Source organism: Natrix helvetica (genome assembly GCF_964273705.1).
Source record: "Natrix helvetica genome assembly, chromosome: 2".
Classification (NCBI taxonomy): Eukaryota; Metazoa; Chordata; class Lepidosauria; order Squamata; family Natricidae; genus Natrix; species Natrix helvetica.
The window spans coordinates 52307042-52325267 of record NC_138552.1 but is presented as its reverse complement, the minus strand read 5'-3'; the positions used below and the strand labels follow the sequence as shown (position 1 = coordinate 52325267).

Here is an 18226-nt window from a genome sequence, read left to right as displayed (position 1 = left end):
TCCTACAGCAATGTTCTAAATTTGTAAGACGTCCTACCTGGCCCTTGAAAACCATCTGGAAGCTTCAAATGGTTCAAATTGTAATGGTTCAAGCAATAACAATAATAGCTATACTAGTGTGTCATCACCGCTACATGAGGTGCATTGGTTTCTAGTTGACTCTTGGGTGCAGTTCAAGGTGCTATAAAGCCCTTCATGGTATAGAGATTGCCATTTGAGAGACTGCCTGTCTCCAGTTGTTTCTGCCCATCCTGTGCTTTCAGATAGAGTGGGTGTGTTTCAAGTCCCATCAATTAAATATTATCTTATTGGGGATAAGACAGTGATAGTGCATTCTTTCTCTGTTGATGCCTGGATCTTCAGGAGCAGCAGAAGACATAGCTCCTACTCTCCTTGGTTTCTGGAAGTATCAAGATCTGACTTGTTCCAAGACTGCAGTTAGAGACCCTATTAAGTTTTTGCATGTTGGGGAGTGTTGTTTGGTTTAAATCTATGTATTGGAGTTATTGGATGCTGCCCAGAATCTTCTGGGAGTTGGGCCACTTTATCAAATCCAATAAATCAAATCATATTCTTTTCCTGCTTTAATGGGTAAATAAATTGGACATTACAAAAAGATCAAGGGGAGAAAGAAAGGAGGGTTTGTATTTATGAGTACTTAAGTGACAGAACAAAATACATTTTAATTATGACTGACATGATTAAAGATTTTTTTTAACTAAAGGTCTATTATAAACATGTTTAATATATTGAATTTAAATTTGAATTAATAATCATAGTAGTGAGGCTCTACACCAGGAATGTCAAACTGATGTCCTGCAGGCAGGATACGTCACGTGCAGGCCACACTCACTCCAGCTCTGCGAAGGGGAAAAACATTGCGATACGTCCCGTGATGGCAACTTGATGTCGCGAGTTTGACACCTGTGCTCTACACCATAAAATCATCTACTGTAGCTAAATATGAAATGTTTCAGTGACTTGGATTGGTCATACAAAATATTAGAAAGTTAAAATCTGACCTACATATTAAAATCTGGCCTATTGGACAAATCTGTATTCCATTAAAAATGACGTTCAGAATGGCATTGTACTATATTGTCTTCCTTTTGTCAGAACCCCATTGTAAGATTGGTTTGGACTATTTCATATACTTTGACCTTTGATATGATGGGTAAAGTGAGAAATGTAAATGTTGGACATTTCCATATTTTCACTATATTGAACCATTTTTATTGATTGGAGGAGGGGGAGATCATAATGTGTATCTTTATTACAGTTAGATATATGGGTCTGTATGGTTTTATTGTTTTTACTGTTGTAAGCCACCCTTAGTTGTCTCCCAGAAAGATGGGCAGCAAACAAATAAATAAACAAATAAATAATTGATATTGCACAATGACATATGAGTCTAAGATCTGATCCATCCGATCAGTGAGTCCAGTGGTGGTTTAGGCTAATAAGCATTTTTCAAGGTCAGGCATGTGCAACATTGTCTTCTATCTGCCCCCCCCCCCGCTAGGGTATCAGGAAGGCAATTTTTTTTCTGCTACACACATCAAGCGTACAATGCATGTGCTGGTACAAATGATACTGTTCAATTTACCTCATACTCCATTTTATAGTAAAAAATATGTCCAATACTGTACTCTGTGGCAAGAACAACCCATCTGCTCCCGTGACTGGTTGCTCACTTCCATGGCCAATTTGTGTTGAGCTGCCTGCTCTCTTCCAAAAGAACTTTGATCAGTGAATCTATGTTTATATGCTTGTTTTTGTTCTATTCCTGATGCACTGATGAAATGCTAGAGTTTATTTCCTTTAATTTTTATACAAACTCACACTGCAAAAGTGGAATGCTAAGCCTTTTTGTACACATTTCCTGATTTTAAAAAAATGAAAAGGTGGACCTACTTTTTTTTTAAAAACCACATGAATTTGACAAGAATTCTGGCAGTTTCTTCTTCAATCTAAGCTAAATATCAACAAAAATCGTTAAACTGAATTTTTTTCCTTCCTTTTCTTTCTTTTTTTAATAATTTCATTGATGAAATTTTGAAACGGTATATCTTTTTTAACCAGGTGAAATTGACAAAATTTTGTCAGTTTCATCATCCCAAATGATAAGCAGAATTGTAAAATAATAGGGATTTTTTTTAAAGAAGGGATTTCTTAAATCCTTTCCACCTCAAGTAGCTTAAAGATGCAATGCAGAAAAGTCCCAAACATCTGTTGAGATAAGGCTGTGATGGTGAACTTGTGGCATGTGTGCCCGAAGTAGAACAAAGAGCCATGTTGCCTGGCATGCGCGGTGTTGCTTGTTCCTTTTCTGGGTTTCTGCTGTGCGATGTGCATGTGATGATCAGCTGGCCTTTGTGCATGCGGTAGTGCTGGAAACTGGAAGAGGTGGTCTTCCATTTTCTGGCATGAGCAATGTGCTGGCCAGCTGATTGGCACGTGCACATGCACAGAAGTAACCGGAAGATTTGCTGGCGGAAGTTCATTTTCCAGCATGCGCATGCCCCCTGGGCAGCTCCTCTTCCGGGTTGCATTCCAGATGAGCGCGCGCATGAAGCACTCCCTTTTCAACACTTGGTGCTGGCCGTGCGCGCTCGCTCCCTTTTCAGCACTCAGTGCTGAAAAGGTTTGTCATCACTGAGATAAGGAATACTACTGGAAATCTAGCCCTTGTGACACCAAAGGATGAAAATGATTATGGTCAGATTCATAACCTGATCAGTTATAGATTCTTCTGCTAGAAAAAATCATCTGACATTTTAGTCAAATGGATCTTGTTTGTCTCACCTTTTCGGTACTCTTTATTTGATTTCTACTCTGTTTACTGACGTAACACCCTAAGAAGCTCTTTTTAAATTAATCAGTAGAGAATATGCTCTGCCTCTTTTCTTGCTGAGAATAAAAGTCTGTGTTAGGATTCTGTATATGATATAGCTAGGCCTGCAGTTACTCATACAAATTATACAGAGATGCCTTATTGAAGCTGCACTGTTGGTAAATGTATTTTGGTAAGCTTGAGTATTTGTTTGAGAGGCATATTCTTTCATGTTTCTACTCTTGACTGAGCTCTCTAATGATTTGGCATCTATATTATTTATGCATTATTTGCCTGAAACAAAATGTATATCCATACGTATTTAAACAGTATGCTTGGAATCTGCAATTTGATGCAGGAAGGAGCTCAAATATCTTTTTTTGATCAATGTTTTGCTGAAGGCGGTTCTAAATTTGCTGTATCTCTTCCATTTTTTTTTTGCTTGGTTTCAGCCAATATGGAATTATAATACATTCTACTAATTTGCTAATAGTGATGTATTTTCTAATATAATTTGTAAGATTTTCTTGCAATTTTGAGAAATAAGCCATACTAGTGATTATTATTGGCATGAAGATAATTACAACTGCCACTTAGAATTATACAGAAAAATATTTGGCTTTTACAAATGTACCTGTGCACATACTTACTCAATTGATGAAATATTACAATAGCAAATATGTTGTTCATTTGTATTTTTAAATTTTTTTTTTTAATATTTCAATTCTATGTATTTTCAGACCATGTTTCCTTTTTTGGTGGTTTTTTTTGACTTGTTTGTTATACAGGATAATAAGTTATTATTTCCCATTCAAGAACAATTGGCAATTTTAACTCTGATTAGCTCTGATTTAGCAATATTGATTTTATTACCCATGAATTGATACAAATGAACATTAATTGGCAGATAATTTTACTTTCCCTAAAATACTATTGTCAGAAAGCAATTGGGAAGTAAGGTCGGATCTACTCTAATTATAGTTTATGTTAAAAATACTGTTTCATTTATTTATATAACTTGTTTTTCTATATTTTTAAATAATATATGCTCTTCAATTCTCAGTCAACACTAATAAATATCGAGACACAAAATGCTAAATAGAAGGCAAGCTGATGAAAGTTAATGAAAGTTGTAGTTTAGCAGGCACTAGGTTGAAAAAGGTTGAACCTAGTGAGTTGAAACGTAATGTGTGCAAATGTTCTTAATATCTGGAGAACATTTATTTGCAATAGTGGCAAACATCTGTAGCTCGGGTATAGGATGAGGGTGAAAGTTGTGGGTTGGTGTCCAAACGTTTTGTTAGCAGGCTAGGTAACATCATCATCAGTGTTTAGGGGATGTCAGTGTTCTTTTGTTTACAAGGGCTTTGTGTGGTCATGGGTCTTACAATGAATGTGGGTGTGTCAAGTATGGATGTTGGGATGGGTCAGGTGTGAGTCATCTGTGAGAGTCTTATGATGGGGAGGTTACATGAAGTGAGGGTCATTGGGAGGTGAAGTGCTGGTTTGGGGGGGGCTTGCATGAGTTGGTTGAAGGTCGATGCTGTCTCTGATTAGTTGTGTGGTTAATTTGTTTCTCAGAAGCTGTAAGATGTTTGTTGATGGAATTGTTTATGGAGTGCCAGGCTTCGATGAACTCATAGTTCGGTTGGTATCGTGGCCAATGAGTTTTCTGTTGCTCCAATCAAACTGGTTCTATTTGGTGTCAGTGTGAGTAGAGATTAAAGATTTGGAGTTGTGTAGTTGACTGCCAACCAGTGTTCATGGATCCTGGTTTTTAATTGATGTCCCACGTAGAATTGATTGCAATTATTACAGTTGATTTTGTAGATTACATTGCTTCTTTCATCCTTGTATTTCTTGTATTTGGTTCTGGATAATTCCTGGTGGAGTTTAGCTGTGGGTTTATGGGCTATTGCTATTACTAAAGGTGGTGGCTTGTGTGGTGGTTGGCTGTGTGATGTGTTGGGGTTGGTGCTGTATGTTGGAATATGAAGTTTTGGGGCTAGCTGTTATGTAGAAAGACTTCAAGCAGCCGTTTCTCTTCTGCTTTTCTTAGTGTTGTGATGCTGCAGTGTATCCTGGCCCTTCTGAAGAGGGTCTGGACACAGCTTTTGTGTGTGGTGTGGTGGTTGTTTACGGAGCTGAAGATCTGTTCCATATATATGGGTTTGCAGTAGATGCAAGTTTCAAGTTCTCCATTGTCTAGACTCCTTATGCCAATGTCAAGGAATGGGAGTCTATTATCTGTTTCTTCATTATGTGAATTTGATCCCAGGGAATATTGAGTAGGTGGTGTTTCTTCAATTTGGGAGCGTTTAATGATGGCAAAGGTGTCATCAATGCAACATGTCCAGAATTTTGGTTAGATGGTGGGTAGAGCTATGCATTTGAGTCATTGCATAACTGCTTCTGCTCTTAAGCCTGATATGGGTGATCCCATCGAAGTACCTCGTATACTTGCTTATAGATTTTCCCATTGAACTTGAAGTATCTACTGGTATGTTGAGACATAGATCCAGAAGTTTCATGATAGTTTTTGTGGACATGGAGTATTCTGTGGTGGCATCATCTTTGTGGATATGGTGTTTAGTAAGTAGGTAGTGTATAGTTTGCTTAGCCATGTCAATGTCAAGCAAGGTAAAGAGAGCATTAATGTTGAAGGAGACCATGATTTCTTCCTTGTTGATCTTGGTGTGCTTGATGCATTGGAGAAATTGTTCTGTGCAGTTTATTGAGACGGTTGAGTTGTTGTCCAGGTGTCTGAGTTTCCTCTGTAGGCTTTTTGCTAGCTTGTACGTCGGTAGTCCAGGTAGAGACACAATTGGGTGTAAGGGATCCCATTCTTATGTATTTTGGAGAGTCCGTAGAACCTGGGTGTGGAGGAGTCTGGTGATCACATGTCCTTTCTCTCTATTGGTGTTAGCTGTTTTTCTTTTTCCATTTTTCTTAGGGTGTCTTTTATATTGTTATCACAAGACCCATCACAAGACTCTCACTTGTCACACTCATACCTGATCTATCACAAGATCTACTGACCACACAAAGATCTTATAAACAGAAGAACACTGACCATGACATCCTCTAAACTCCATTGAAAATGTTAATTAGCCTGGTAATGAAATGTTCCGAAACCAATCTACAAGCTCGGAGAAGGAACCTTCACCCTCATTTATTTATTTCTATTCCACTTTCATTATCTTTGTAAATAACTCAAGGTGGTGAACATATCCAGCACACCTTCCTTTTCCTACTTTCTCCATAGCAGCAACAATCTAGTGACATGTGTTGAGCTGAGAAAAAAGTGACGGGTCTAAATCACCCAGTTGGCTAAAGTGAGACTGGAATTCACATCCTCCTGTTTTCTAGCATATAGTGCCTTAATCATTAAACCAAACGACTAGTGATAGACATTACTGATTTTGGGGTGCAGTTTTCTATATTTTTAACATGGGCAGAATAGAGGCATTATTTTTTTAGTCTTAAAATACATATATCACACCAAAATCTCTTCAACAGCAATAAAGTAGTGGGGAAAACTTATATTATAGGAAGATTTTGTATAATGTTTTGATTTGATTTGTCTATGGCAAAATCTCTAAAGTTTTGTATTGTAAGTAGCATATATGTTGATATATATTTTTAATAACCATTTCTTTATATAATTACAGTTCTGGCTGGATCCTACAAAGACACTTGCAGAGCATAAGGAACTCATAAATAGTATGTATATAATTTGAACTTTATAAATATTGTTTAGCGATAGAGAGGCTTAGAAAGTACATCTATAAATCCAATCTTTTTGAGAAATCTGACACAAATTATTGTGAGTTTATTTTGCATGTAGAAATATTGATCAATCTCAAAACTGAACATAATTATTTAAGTGCTAAAATGTATTTTTCAACCTGTGTACAAACATTCTTATTTCAATCCTGTTTCTGTTTTATTCTGGTGTGTGCATGAATAAGTTTGATAGCTTATGGTTCCTGCCCCAAAAATTCAGTGGGGATATTTACAATTTTAATATCTGAAAATTAATTGAGGCACTCCAGTGTAAATTATTTTGAATTGTGTTCTAAGAAAAAAAGGAAAGATAATTTAATAGCTGTTATATTACTAAAATCACAAACAAAAACAGGTGAATGCTTTGTATCAAAGTATATTCAGATATACATTATATCCTTATGCATTTAATCTTATATAGTTTTTTATTTCTAATAGCTGGTCCACCTTACACATTATATTTTGGTGTTAAATACTATGCAGAAGATCCATGCAGATTAAAAGAAGAAATCACCAGGTACTATTAACAACATTAACAAAAAAGACAATGTGATTTTAAGTAGATTGAAAATTGCCTATATTTCAAAGCAAAGGAAAAGTAGTGAAGCTTTAATTTATTCAGTATTAAGCAACATGGTATTTTAAAAATAGTGAGAAATAGCTTACTCAAATCACTTGAGTCTTAGTGAGAGTCAGTAATATTAGGTCTTAACTTTATATGTGCACAATTCAACATTTTGTACTGCTTGTTTTGTGTGCGTGTGTGTTGGTTGGATACTCTGATGAGAAAAATGTTTCGGAAAGGGAGGAAGGAATTTACAAAGCATAAAATGGAAATAAATGGGGAATCCAAAAAATTCATGTTCCAGTATGTATGTTCACAATGTGTGAAAGGCTGGCATTGCATATAATGGAAATCTATAGAATGTTTGTGTGTTTGTTGGTTGGTTTGGTTGGTTTTATCAAACATGTACGAGATAACAGGTATAAGTATAAACATGGACATGGACATGAACACAGGAAATAGGTATGAATAAATGCGGACAGTAGGACAGGGATGGTAGGCATGCTGGTGTGCTTATGCACGCCCCCCTACAGACCTCTTAGGAATGGGGTGAAGTCCACAATAGACAGTTTAAGGTTAAAGCTATGGAGTTTTGAGGATGTAACAACAGAGTCAGGTAGTGCATTGCAGGCATTGACTATTCTGTTGCTGATGTCATATTTTATGCGAGTTTGGAGCGGTTTACCTTGAGTTTGTATCCATTGTTTGCCCGTGTATTATTGCGGTTGAAGCTGAAGTAGCCATTGACAGGTAGGACATTGTAGCAGATAATTTTGTGTACTATGCTTAGGTCAGATCGTAGGCGGCATAGTTCTAGGTTGTCCAAGCCCAAAATTTCAAGCCTAGTGGCATAAGGTATTCTATTGTAAGCAGAGGAGTGGAGTACTCTTCTTGTGAAATACCTCTGGACTTGCTCAATTGTATTAAATTTATGAAGATTATATGCGAAGTATGACATTTCTGTGTTATTTTAATATGCTATATATTTTCCCTAGGCATTGTATATAAACCTACCTAGGCATTATGCAGAATAACAAGAACTATTTAGGCAAAGTATGAAAAGAGAGTAATGAAAATGTTTGGGATTATGGTTAGAGTTAGGATTAACCTAAAAGTAATCTTAACTCTTTCTTGAAAAGATGTATATGAAAATGTAAGAAGAAATGCAAAATAAAGTACAGGACTTTCTTACTGGAAAAAAAAATAACCAAGAGAAAAAGACCAGCATTGACCTACTCATTGCAACAAGGAAAACTAGATGATATTTTAGTGGGAATATTTATATTTGGGCAGTTTGCCTTTTGGTATTGCATAGAATTGTGTGAAATATTAAGCATTTTATACTTTGACATCCCATTTTGATATTCTATAGCTAGCTTAGGCTTTCTATAAAATGTCTAATTTCACACATTGAAAGTAACATATACATCATTTTTCTTTGTTGACAAAATTTTATTAAGGGCAAAAATAATTAATTACATTCATAGCATTACTCACTATCCTTCTAGAAGCAAAATGGACATTTCAGATTTATACTTTATATATATTATTTTTGTATTAATTCTAAGAAATATTTTAGAATATTTTAGAAATATTTTATATATTTCTATAATGAAAGATCAAGTCATATAAACACTTGTAAGTTACTTATAAATAATGTTTGATCATCAGATTCTGTATTCATTTTAAATAGACCTGTTCAAGTGTGCTGCAACTTCCATCTTTGTTCCAGTAAACATAATGTGCATGATGATTTATTGTTCTGAATGCACAAAAGCCGGTTTCATGGATGACAGTAGATCATGCCAGAGCAATGTAAAATCTAAAATAATTATGTATTTCTATATTTATTGCTTATCCATTTACAGCTTTTTCTGCCCCAGCGCATAGATTTGATGGAGGAAAATATGGCTGTTGTGGTTGCATTTTATATGTGTCCTCTCTGTAACATAATGTGACCTTTTGCATTTTATAATTATTATACTATTATATCTGGTTTAATAGCTGATAAGTGCAACAGAGTGAGAAATATTCTACATGAAAAAAGTATTTGTAGGTGAAATTTATTAGCCCATATAGCCATCTGTTCTGCTTTAATTAAGAAAGATGTTAAACAAGGAATGTTTTTAAATGTACTAAAAGATGGAAACATGTTCTGTTGAAAAAGAAACCAAGCATTCTTTGCAATAAACTTTACAAGATTTGCCAGGATTCTAAATGCTTAAGTCATTTTAAGATTTGATCCTTTGTTAAGTAAATCCAGAATACTCACTAGATGAGCATATACAATGAGTCCTGTTCCTTACAACATTATTCAAACTATGTTTGGTTTCTGCAAACAGTTGTGATTTCTGTGCAGCTGTTTGGTAAGGGAAAGCCTTTTATAATGTGGTGTGGGTTGAGTTTAGCATAAGCCTTGAAACTTAGCGTTATCCGGGTCAGCAACCTCACAAATGAAGATTTTTATTCTGCAGACAGTTATGGTTGAATGCATGAATATATGTAGGAACCAGTGTCATTTTAGTCATCTTAATTGAAGTTAGGCTTAAATGGAGTGTGTGTTTTGCAAATGTTTCAAACTTAGTAATGCAGACATCTTTCAAAGTGATCTAAATCGGTAGATGCTTTTTATGGCTTTTCATTATATACACAACTTTCACTTCATAATGTTAATCTCATGGTATTCATAGCATACAATACCATAGTGCCATATCAATCAATCAGTCAGTTAAATCCTTACTTTAATCATAGACCAGCATAAAATATAATAAGGAAAGATTACACCCATTTCAATAACAAAGCTGAAACTTATAAGACATAAAAGATCACTAAAAGCTAAGGTTGTCAACACAATGCTATATATAATACTATGTTATATTTAATATGATACTATAATATTAAAATACTAACATCTCTATAAAGATTCTTAATACTAAGACTATGGACTGATAGGGGCACTCCTAAGCCACATAAAAGATGTCAAAGCAAATAAAGATTTAAAACTAATGACAATATAAAAGAATTCTCAGTAAGTATACTCAGTATGTAAGTAAGCAAGTATGTAAGTATGCCTGTACATTTGAAAGGGAAAAATAATTTGCATCTGAACTAAAGATAAATAAACCAAGCATTGATTAATTGTCTACAATAGATGAAATATGACCTTTCCAAATAGGCATATACTGTATAGTATAGATTACAAACACACACACAAAATTTTCATTTGGTCTGTGTTTTCTGATGGCAGTAATAACATTTGTCTGTCTGATGGCCTTGGTAAGGACTCAAAAGTAGACAAACATTCCAAATCCAGTCTAAAGATTTGCAATCAATCATAATAGTTTTTTGTAGGTCCCAATACAAAAGACTCTTAGTGGTTTAGAATATCCATTGTACAATTTAAAGCAACAGTATTTTGGATCAGGTATAGGTTCAGGAAGGTCTTCAAGAGCAGTCCCATGTAGACTGTTTGGTCCAGTGGTTAAGGCACAAGGCTAGAAAGCGGACAACAATGATTCCAGTCTTGTCTTAGCCATGAAAGCCTATTGAGTGACCTTGAGAGACCTCATTCTCTCTCAGCTCACCTCACCTCACAAGGTTGTTATTGTGGGGAAAATAGGAGGAGGAACGTAGGTTGGATGTGTTTGCTACCATAAGTTATTTGTAGCAATAGCAAAAGCTGCTTTACAGTGCTTTACATCCCTCTCTAAGCAGTTTACAGAGTTAGCATATTGCCCCAAACAATTTGGGTCCTCATTTTACGCACCTCGGAAGGATGGAAGGCTGAGTCAACCTTGAGCCTTGTTAGATTTGAACTGCCAAAATGCAGGCAGCTGGCAGAAGTGGCCTGTAGTACTGCACTCTAACCACTGCGCCACTGAGATTCAACAAAGCCTCAATGAAGGTGAAATACATACATACATACATACATGCATGCATGCATGCATGCATGCATGCATGCATGCATGCATGCATTTTAAAAAACATTCTATTTGTCCAGTTGTGAGATGCCTAGAGTGAGAGTAACCAGCTGAAGTACTCCTGGTCAAGGAGCAGGCACAACTGGTAGATGAGATAACTCTGTGCAAAGATTGCCTTTGTCACAGTGACTACCTGTTCATGGAGCAGAAACTATGTGTCCAGGAGGACAACAGCATTCTGCTTTAGTTCTTGCATGAAGTGCAACCCCATCCAAAACTGAAAATTGAGAAACATCCAGAAACCAGGGGGCCCAAATAGCCATAGCCACTCAGTCTTGTCAGGATTCAACTGGAGTATGTTCTTCATCCAGACCAAAACAGCCTCCATAGATTGGATTAGTACATTAATAGGTTCAGCTGTGCATCCAGGGTTGAGATATACAGTCAGACATACCCAACTCTACACTTCGCAATTGATTTTACCCAGTTAGTTCACATAGGTGTTAAACGAAAGGAAAATGTGTCAAATACTGAGTCACTTCACATGTGAAGGGCCACTAGTGCAATCTCTCCATTCTGGAGAAATAATGTTGATCAGAATTTGTTTATCTTTTGATTTACACTTTTATGTAGTTTTCAGTTTAAAAATTATGTCCAAAATGAATACGCCAAGGATAACTATTTATGAAAATTTATGAAATTGGTATACATTTGAATACATGTGGAACTAGCTTAAAACACAATCCCATCTCAAACTTAAATGAACAATACTAGTATAAATTAAATAGTATAAATAAAACTGTTGCATAAAAAAATGAACATGTTAAGCAGTTTACAATTGTATGTGCTAATGCTCATTTTGCCTTTGTTTCAGGTATCAGTTCTTTTTGCAGGTAAAGCAAGATGTCTTACAAGGGCGTTTGCCTTGTCCTGTCAACATTGCTGCTCAGTTGGGAGCTTATGCAATACAGGGTATGTCCTGATACAGTATTTCCCCTTCTAATACTGCCTTTTATTTGCAATACAGGGTTGATTATATCTTAAAGCCTGTGTTTCTTTGAGTTGAATGTAGTGGATTGTTATGAATTTCTTCTCCTTCAAGAGGCATTTCAGAGGGATAATAAATGCATGCATTGGGTACCTATATTCACACAAGGTTGACACACGTAATGTAAGATCAGCATTTTTAGTCATGGTTTCCTAAAAAATATATTGATTCCTGTTTCAAACATAATGGTTTAGGTTCACTAAATCCAATGCACTAGATTAGCTTTGGGGCAATATTCAAGATTATCAAAATTTGCTGGTGCATGTACTTTTGCACACTAAAAATGGTAACTTTATCAGAGATCCACTCCATATTAAATTTTCAATGGGGAAGGGAATGTCCACAGATAAGTTAGCTTTTAAAAGAGCTGTGTCTTCTTTAGTATTTACTATGCAAAGTGAATATATGTAAAGTTTTAATTCATCCAAAACTGGGTTCAGTTTATGTAGGACCACATCATAAAATGTTCAACTGTAATTGAACTTGTATATCTTATGGTAATAGAGTGTTTCCAGACGGCCTTTGTAATGATTTTGTTTTATTTAGAGTCACTTGATGGAGAAATGGGCAGGATCTAAATTTAATAAATATATTAATAAAACAAATTTATTATTTTATTCACTTAAAAAGTTATATAACCATCCAATTCCTTCACATTCTTTTAAATGTATTAGACAATGGCATTTTTGCTTTTTTTAGTATTGTAACTTTTGAGCTTCCACTTAATAAGACTTAGGAATCATCACATCACTCTTTTCTGTCTTCAGTCTAGAATCCAATATTCTCTTTTCAAAGTATCATTCTGAAGAATTGCAGAACTGGGGGAGATATTGAAGATCATTGGGGATTTGGGGGGGGGGGGGCAGGAGAGGCTCAGGCAAAGATTGCCTATAGAAATTGCTTGCTGTACTTCCACCAAGAGATTGGAGAGAGATTTCAAGAGAGTTCTGTAAGCTGTTTGCATAGCCTGCCTGCACCTCCCAGCACCAATTTGCAGGAATAATTGCATTGCTTTTGACATGTACAAGGCAATAAACAGGCACTTGAGCATTCCAAAGGATGAAGGGAATGGTTAGTAGGCCGGGGTAGGTTCCGGCAGAGACTACTGCCAGTTTGCCAGGGACGTGGCCTGTGCATGCGTGCTTGATGCATGCGGCGCGTGCATGTGCAGTACAAGTAAAATTGCTCTGCACATGCTCAGAAGCAAAAAACATGATGATGAACCAGTTCGGGGGTGTGGCAGGCCTGGGTTGCTGCTGGTTCCAGCAAACCAAGCTGCTAAGCTACAACTGGTCCGGGCGAACTGGGCCGAACCATGTTAGAAAGCAGATTAAAGCCAAATGTGAAACAGAGTGGTTATGTCTCTTTCCAACCAGAAAGCACATGTGATTTCTCAGTGGCTGCTTTGCTTAGTGGTCAGTTGCCAGTCTCAATTAGGGTTATTAAGAGAGAACTATCATTACTAGGTTGCCAGCAATCTTGGTGGAGTGTGACGTCTCCCTTGATTGTTTATCTGCTGCTATTTCCTGCTAATCTGGTTGCTGGTTGCTAGAGAGGTTATATTCTAGGCTATTTCTTTCCTTCCTAGACTTTTGATTGTGTCTTAAATAGTGTGTAAATGAGATTTATCTCTATGTGTCTATTGATGGTGGAGTCATCTGAATGCCAAACTTTCAGGAATCCTGTAGGATTGTTGGATTTGGCTTGATCTAAAATGTTGTTTCCCAGTTGAAAATTATGGAGGCTGTCCATGTGTCATTATCATTAAGCGAAGCAGTCACTAAGTTAGAAGCCATATGACTGTGACTGTGTTTTCTTTCTCCATCCTTTGGAAAGCTCATCCCAGCAATGGGATAGCCAACTAGAAGCTCCTATCTGTAACTGATAGGTCAGGCACGGGACACCCCATACTCACTCTAATGCCTGTTTTAATACAACATCTTAAATGGGATCCATAATTATTTTTTTCTGTATGAATGCTTCTGTTCTCATTTTCTCTTCCTTATTCCTATGTTCCACTTTTTGAATTAAATGCTATAATCTAGTTTAATTTGGCTATTTAAGATTAGATAATTTTTACTTGGATAATTTCAATAAAATATTTATGTGAACATCTATCCAAAAGTATGCAATTAAAGAATTCATATTTTGTGTGCATTGTATAGCTGAACTTGGAGACTATGATCCATGCAAGAACACTGCAGGTTATGTTTCAGAGTACCGTTTTGTTCCTGACCAAAAAGAAGAATTAGAAGATGCCATAGAACAAATACACAAAACTCTGACGTAAGAATTTGGTTTTATTAACTAATGTCAAATGACAACTTGTGCACAGAAGAAGCATTAAAGAAGCAGATCTCTCTGAGAAGGACCTTTCCTTTGATTGTTTTTTTAAAAATATACTTATGTGCTGGATCGATTTCTTATCTATCCAGAAAAACAGAAGTACGATACATTTTGGCTTAGTGTTTTCTATGTATTGCATGTATATTACAGCCAGGATATGATTGTGATTTCTAATTGGAGATGTTGGTCTGAATATCTTACTAGTTTGTTTTTCAAAATTATGGTTTATTTAGTAAAACACAGATAGCTAGGTCCACAACCATAGACAATTATCTAGGTGGAAGCATCTAGACAACTTTGTCTTGAGTTGGAAGCTAAGCAGGTCTTGGCTTGGCTTATATTTAGATGGGAGACAGTCAGTGACTATTTGGGGTTATAGAGTAGAGTAGGAAGTTAAAATACACCCCAGGATAAGGTAGTGAAAATCACTTCTTTGCTGCTGCTGCTGCTGCTGCTCCTGCTGACAAAATTACAGAAATATTTCTGTGAAATTGCAGCAACGGAATTGACTTGAAGGAGGCTTCATGCTTTTATAATGAGTATATTTTACTAGGCTTATAAACTATGGTTTATAAACAAATGGATTCATTTACATTTCATGTTATGCCAGACATATGCATGCCACATTATGATTTAGCATATGCAAATCTCACCACTAAATAGTATAGATAAACATAAAAAAATATTGGCAGGAAATCCTGTATAATCTATCGATTCAGAAGCATGATACATTTAATCAAAAGTGGTGGGGGCGGAAAAAAAAGATGGAAGCAATCTATTAACTACTAAAACTCTTGTATCTGTAATCTTCACCTGGATGAAACAGTGCATCACAGGGCAGTGATCAGGGGGAACATGACAACTGTCTTCCAGTACTCGAGGGACTGTCACAAAAAAAGAGGGGATTGACTTATTCTCTAGAGCGCCAGAATGCAGGACAAGAAGTAATGGATGGAAGCTTGTCAAAGAGATAGAGCCTAGAAGTAAGGAGGAATTTTCTGACAGAGCAATTAATGGAATAGCTCACCTCCTGGGGTTATGGGTGCTCTACCACTGGAATTTATAGACCTATTTGGGGGAGGACAAACACAATTAGAGGAAGCCCCAGTTTGCCTGTTGCCACATTTGTATATTGAAGGACCTATGAAAGAAACAAAACTTTTTTGACATTTTATCTGTGAACAATGAGTAACATAAATTCTTCTATTAGGACAGTTGATCACATGGACATAGTAGCAGTTTGTTTCTCTTTGCATTGAACAATAAGTTCAATATGTTCTGAGAGCAGTATTCCACAAAATCACCATAAAATAAATGCTAAGTACAAATAACTATAAAAGAGGAACTTTATTGCAGTGTAGTCAATTCATAGGGAGTTCTACAAGCAAACTCATTTTTGCCACATTCAAAAAAGAGAATCAATATATTACATAAAATAGATCTGAATGTCCTAGAAAATTTACTGAAAGAGGAGTACAAAATGTAAATGTGTATTTTTTATAAAAGGTGCAATTGCAACTGAATATGGATATAGATTCAATAGTCACTGCGCCACAAGGGCAAGTCTACCAGACTTTTAACATTTTCCTCTGAAGAAAAGCTGTTGAAAATACATAAGAATTTGTTAAGGTTAGAATTCTTCTAAATTTGGAGATGATTATTTCATGTAAATACCTTGCTGACCTAAAAAGAAGATTAACTTCTAAAATATATGTCTCTAAGGAGAGCATACTGATCTTGTTGCCCTTCTAAATGCATAATGCTACTTAAGAACTGACATTGCCTGCCCACAGTATGTCATCAGACAGCATCTTGTGAAAACTACTTCAGTTTTTGCTGGAATAATTTTCAGTATCTTTCAAAATTATCTTCAAAGTGAAAGAGCATAAACCCAAAGGAAAAGACAGTAGCGTAGTAAGAAAACATAATCATATATTAGTCTTTACTTTGATCATTCCAGTCTCTTGATGAAGAATTTCATCGGACACATATTCTCTCACTTTAAATATATTCCTTAAAAAGTTGACCCTATCTTCTTTGAAGAATCAATGTTTCTATATATTTGGGCTCCAAATAAAAACTGTGCATGAGCTTTAGCTGAAAATACTTTTCATATAGTTCAGGGGTGTCCAAACTTGGGAACTTTAAGACTTGTGGACTTCAACTCCCAGAAGGAGTCCCATGGCTGGCTGGGGAATTCTGGGAGTTGAAGTCCACAAGTCTTAAAGTTCCCAAGTTTGGACACCCCTGATAGAGTTAGTACATTTATCTCTGAAATGGTAGAAGGATTGTATATTTTGCTGATTTTTGAAGGTTTTGGAGTATATAATCCAGATGAACATATTTTATAATCTGTAAGGATTTTAATGTGCTGTATAAGATGTCCATTTAGCTGGGCTTACTTTGTTCTGAATAAATACATCTAAGAATGTTATGGTGGTGCAGTGGTTGGAATGCAGTACTGAAGGGCTAACTCACTGCTTGTTCCAGGAATTCAATTCTAAGTGGCTCAGGGTTGACTCAACCTTCCATCCTTCCAAGGTTGTAAAATGAAGACCCAGATTGTTGGGGGCAATGTGCTGATTCTGTAAATCACTTAGGGAAGGCTGTAAAGCACTGTGAAGTGGTATATAAGTCTGCTATTTATTCAACAGGGGGCAAGTTCCAGCTGAGGCAGAACTGAATTACTTAGGAGTAGCAAAAACACTTGAAATGTATGGAGTGGATCTTTATCCTGTCTATGTAAGTAATATTTTTTAAAGTTAAAAGTCCCCAACCTTTTTGGTACCAAGAACTGGTTTTGTGGAAGACAATTTTTCCACGGACGGAGGAGGAGGAACATGCAACCTAGATCCTCACATGCACAGTTTACAGTAGGGTTAGAGCTCCTGTGGGAATATAATGACTGATGATCTAAAGTGGAGCTGAGACAGTGATGGGAAGTGGCTGCAAATACATATGAGCTTCACTCACTCACCTCTGTTCACTCACTTCCAACTGTGAGGCCTGCTTCCTTACTGTCCATGGACCGGGACTGGTCCTTGTCCTGGAGGTTGGGGATCCCTATGTTAATAGAACTCTTGACTTATTTTCCTTGAAAAGGAAATTATAGTGATGAACCACAAATTTATTTTTACTTCCTTCCATTCCAAAAGCAGTTTAGAAGACGTTCAAGAGACTGAGCCTACTAGGTTTGTAGACTGTACTGTATAATTCTCTGGATCCTGGACAGGGTCAGCAATCCTAGATTACCGATTGCAAAGCAGTAATTCTGTTACTCTGGAACAGGATCCTTTTTTAAAAGACAAAAGTTAAATCTTTGAAAATTCATATTTGAGATAAGCATGGATTAGGGAACTTTCTGTTAAAGATTGTGGTTGTATTGCCATACAAAAGGCAAATAATTATTATAAAAAGTATAAGATTACAAATCTGAGGGGTTTATTTTAAGTGTCATTAGAAGATAAAAGGTATATTATACATGCAACAGATATGTTCAGGCAAGAAATTATAAAAGTAACACAAAATCTGAGTAAAGTCCTTAAGAAGTTCAAAATAACAGGAAATAATAGATAATTAGTAGGCTCAGACTTAAGTGGAGGGAGTGGAAGCTTATTTAATAGTGACAATGGAAAAAAATTTGCAACTACTATAATGGAACTAGCTTAGAAAATGTTATTCTTTATCTCTATACAGTGATCTATATGAAAAACATTTTTCTTTTGAAA

At 36.0% G+C, this 18226-nt stretch overlaps 1 protein-coding gene across 3 annotated transcripts in view; it reads left to right on the top strand.

The window, feature by feature from the left end:
• EPB41L4A (erythrocyte membrane protein band 4.1 like 4A) overlaps positions 1 to 18226 on the top strand; it is a 90187-nt gene that overhangs the window by 36351 nt on the left and 35610 nt on the right. For all 3 annotated transcript variants that reach the window (XM_081943433.1, XM_081943432.1, XM_081943431.1), the window contains 5 exons: positions 6505 to 6556; positions 7058 to 7136; positions 11979 to 12076; positions 14318 to 14438; positions 17153 to 17240. In XM_081943433.1, the coding sequence (XP_081799559.1) occupies positions 6505 to 6556; positions 7058 to 7136; positions 11979 to 12076; positions 14318 to 14438; positions 17153 to 17240 (438 nt within the window). The remainder of the gene's footprint in view (positions 1 to 6504; positions 6557 to 7057; positions 7137 to 11978; positions 12077 to 14317; positions 14439 to 17152; positions 17241 to 18226) is intronic.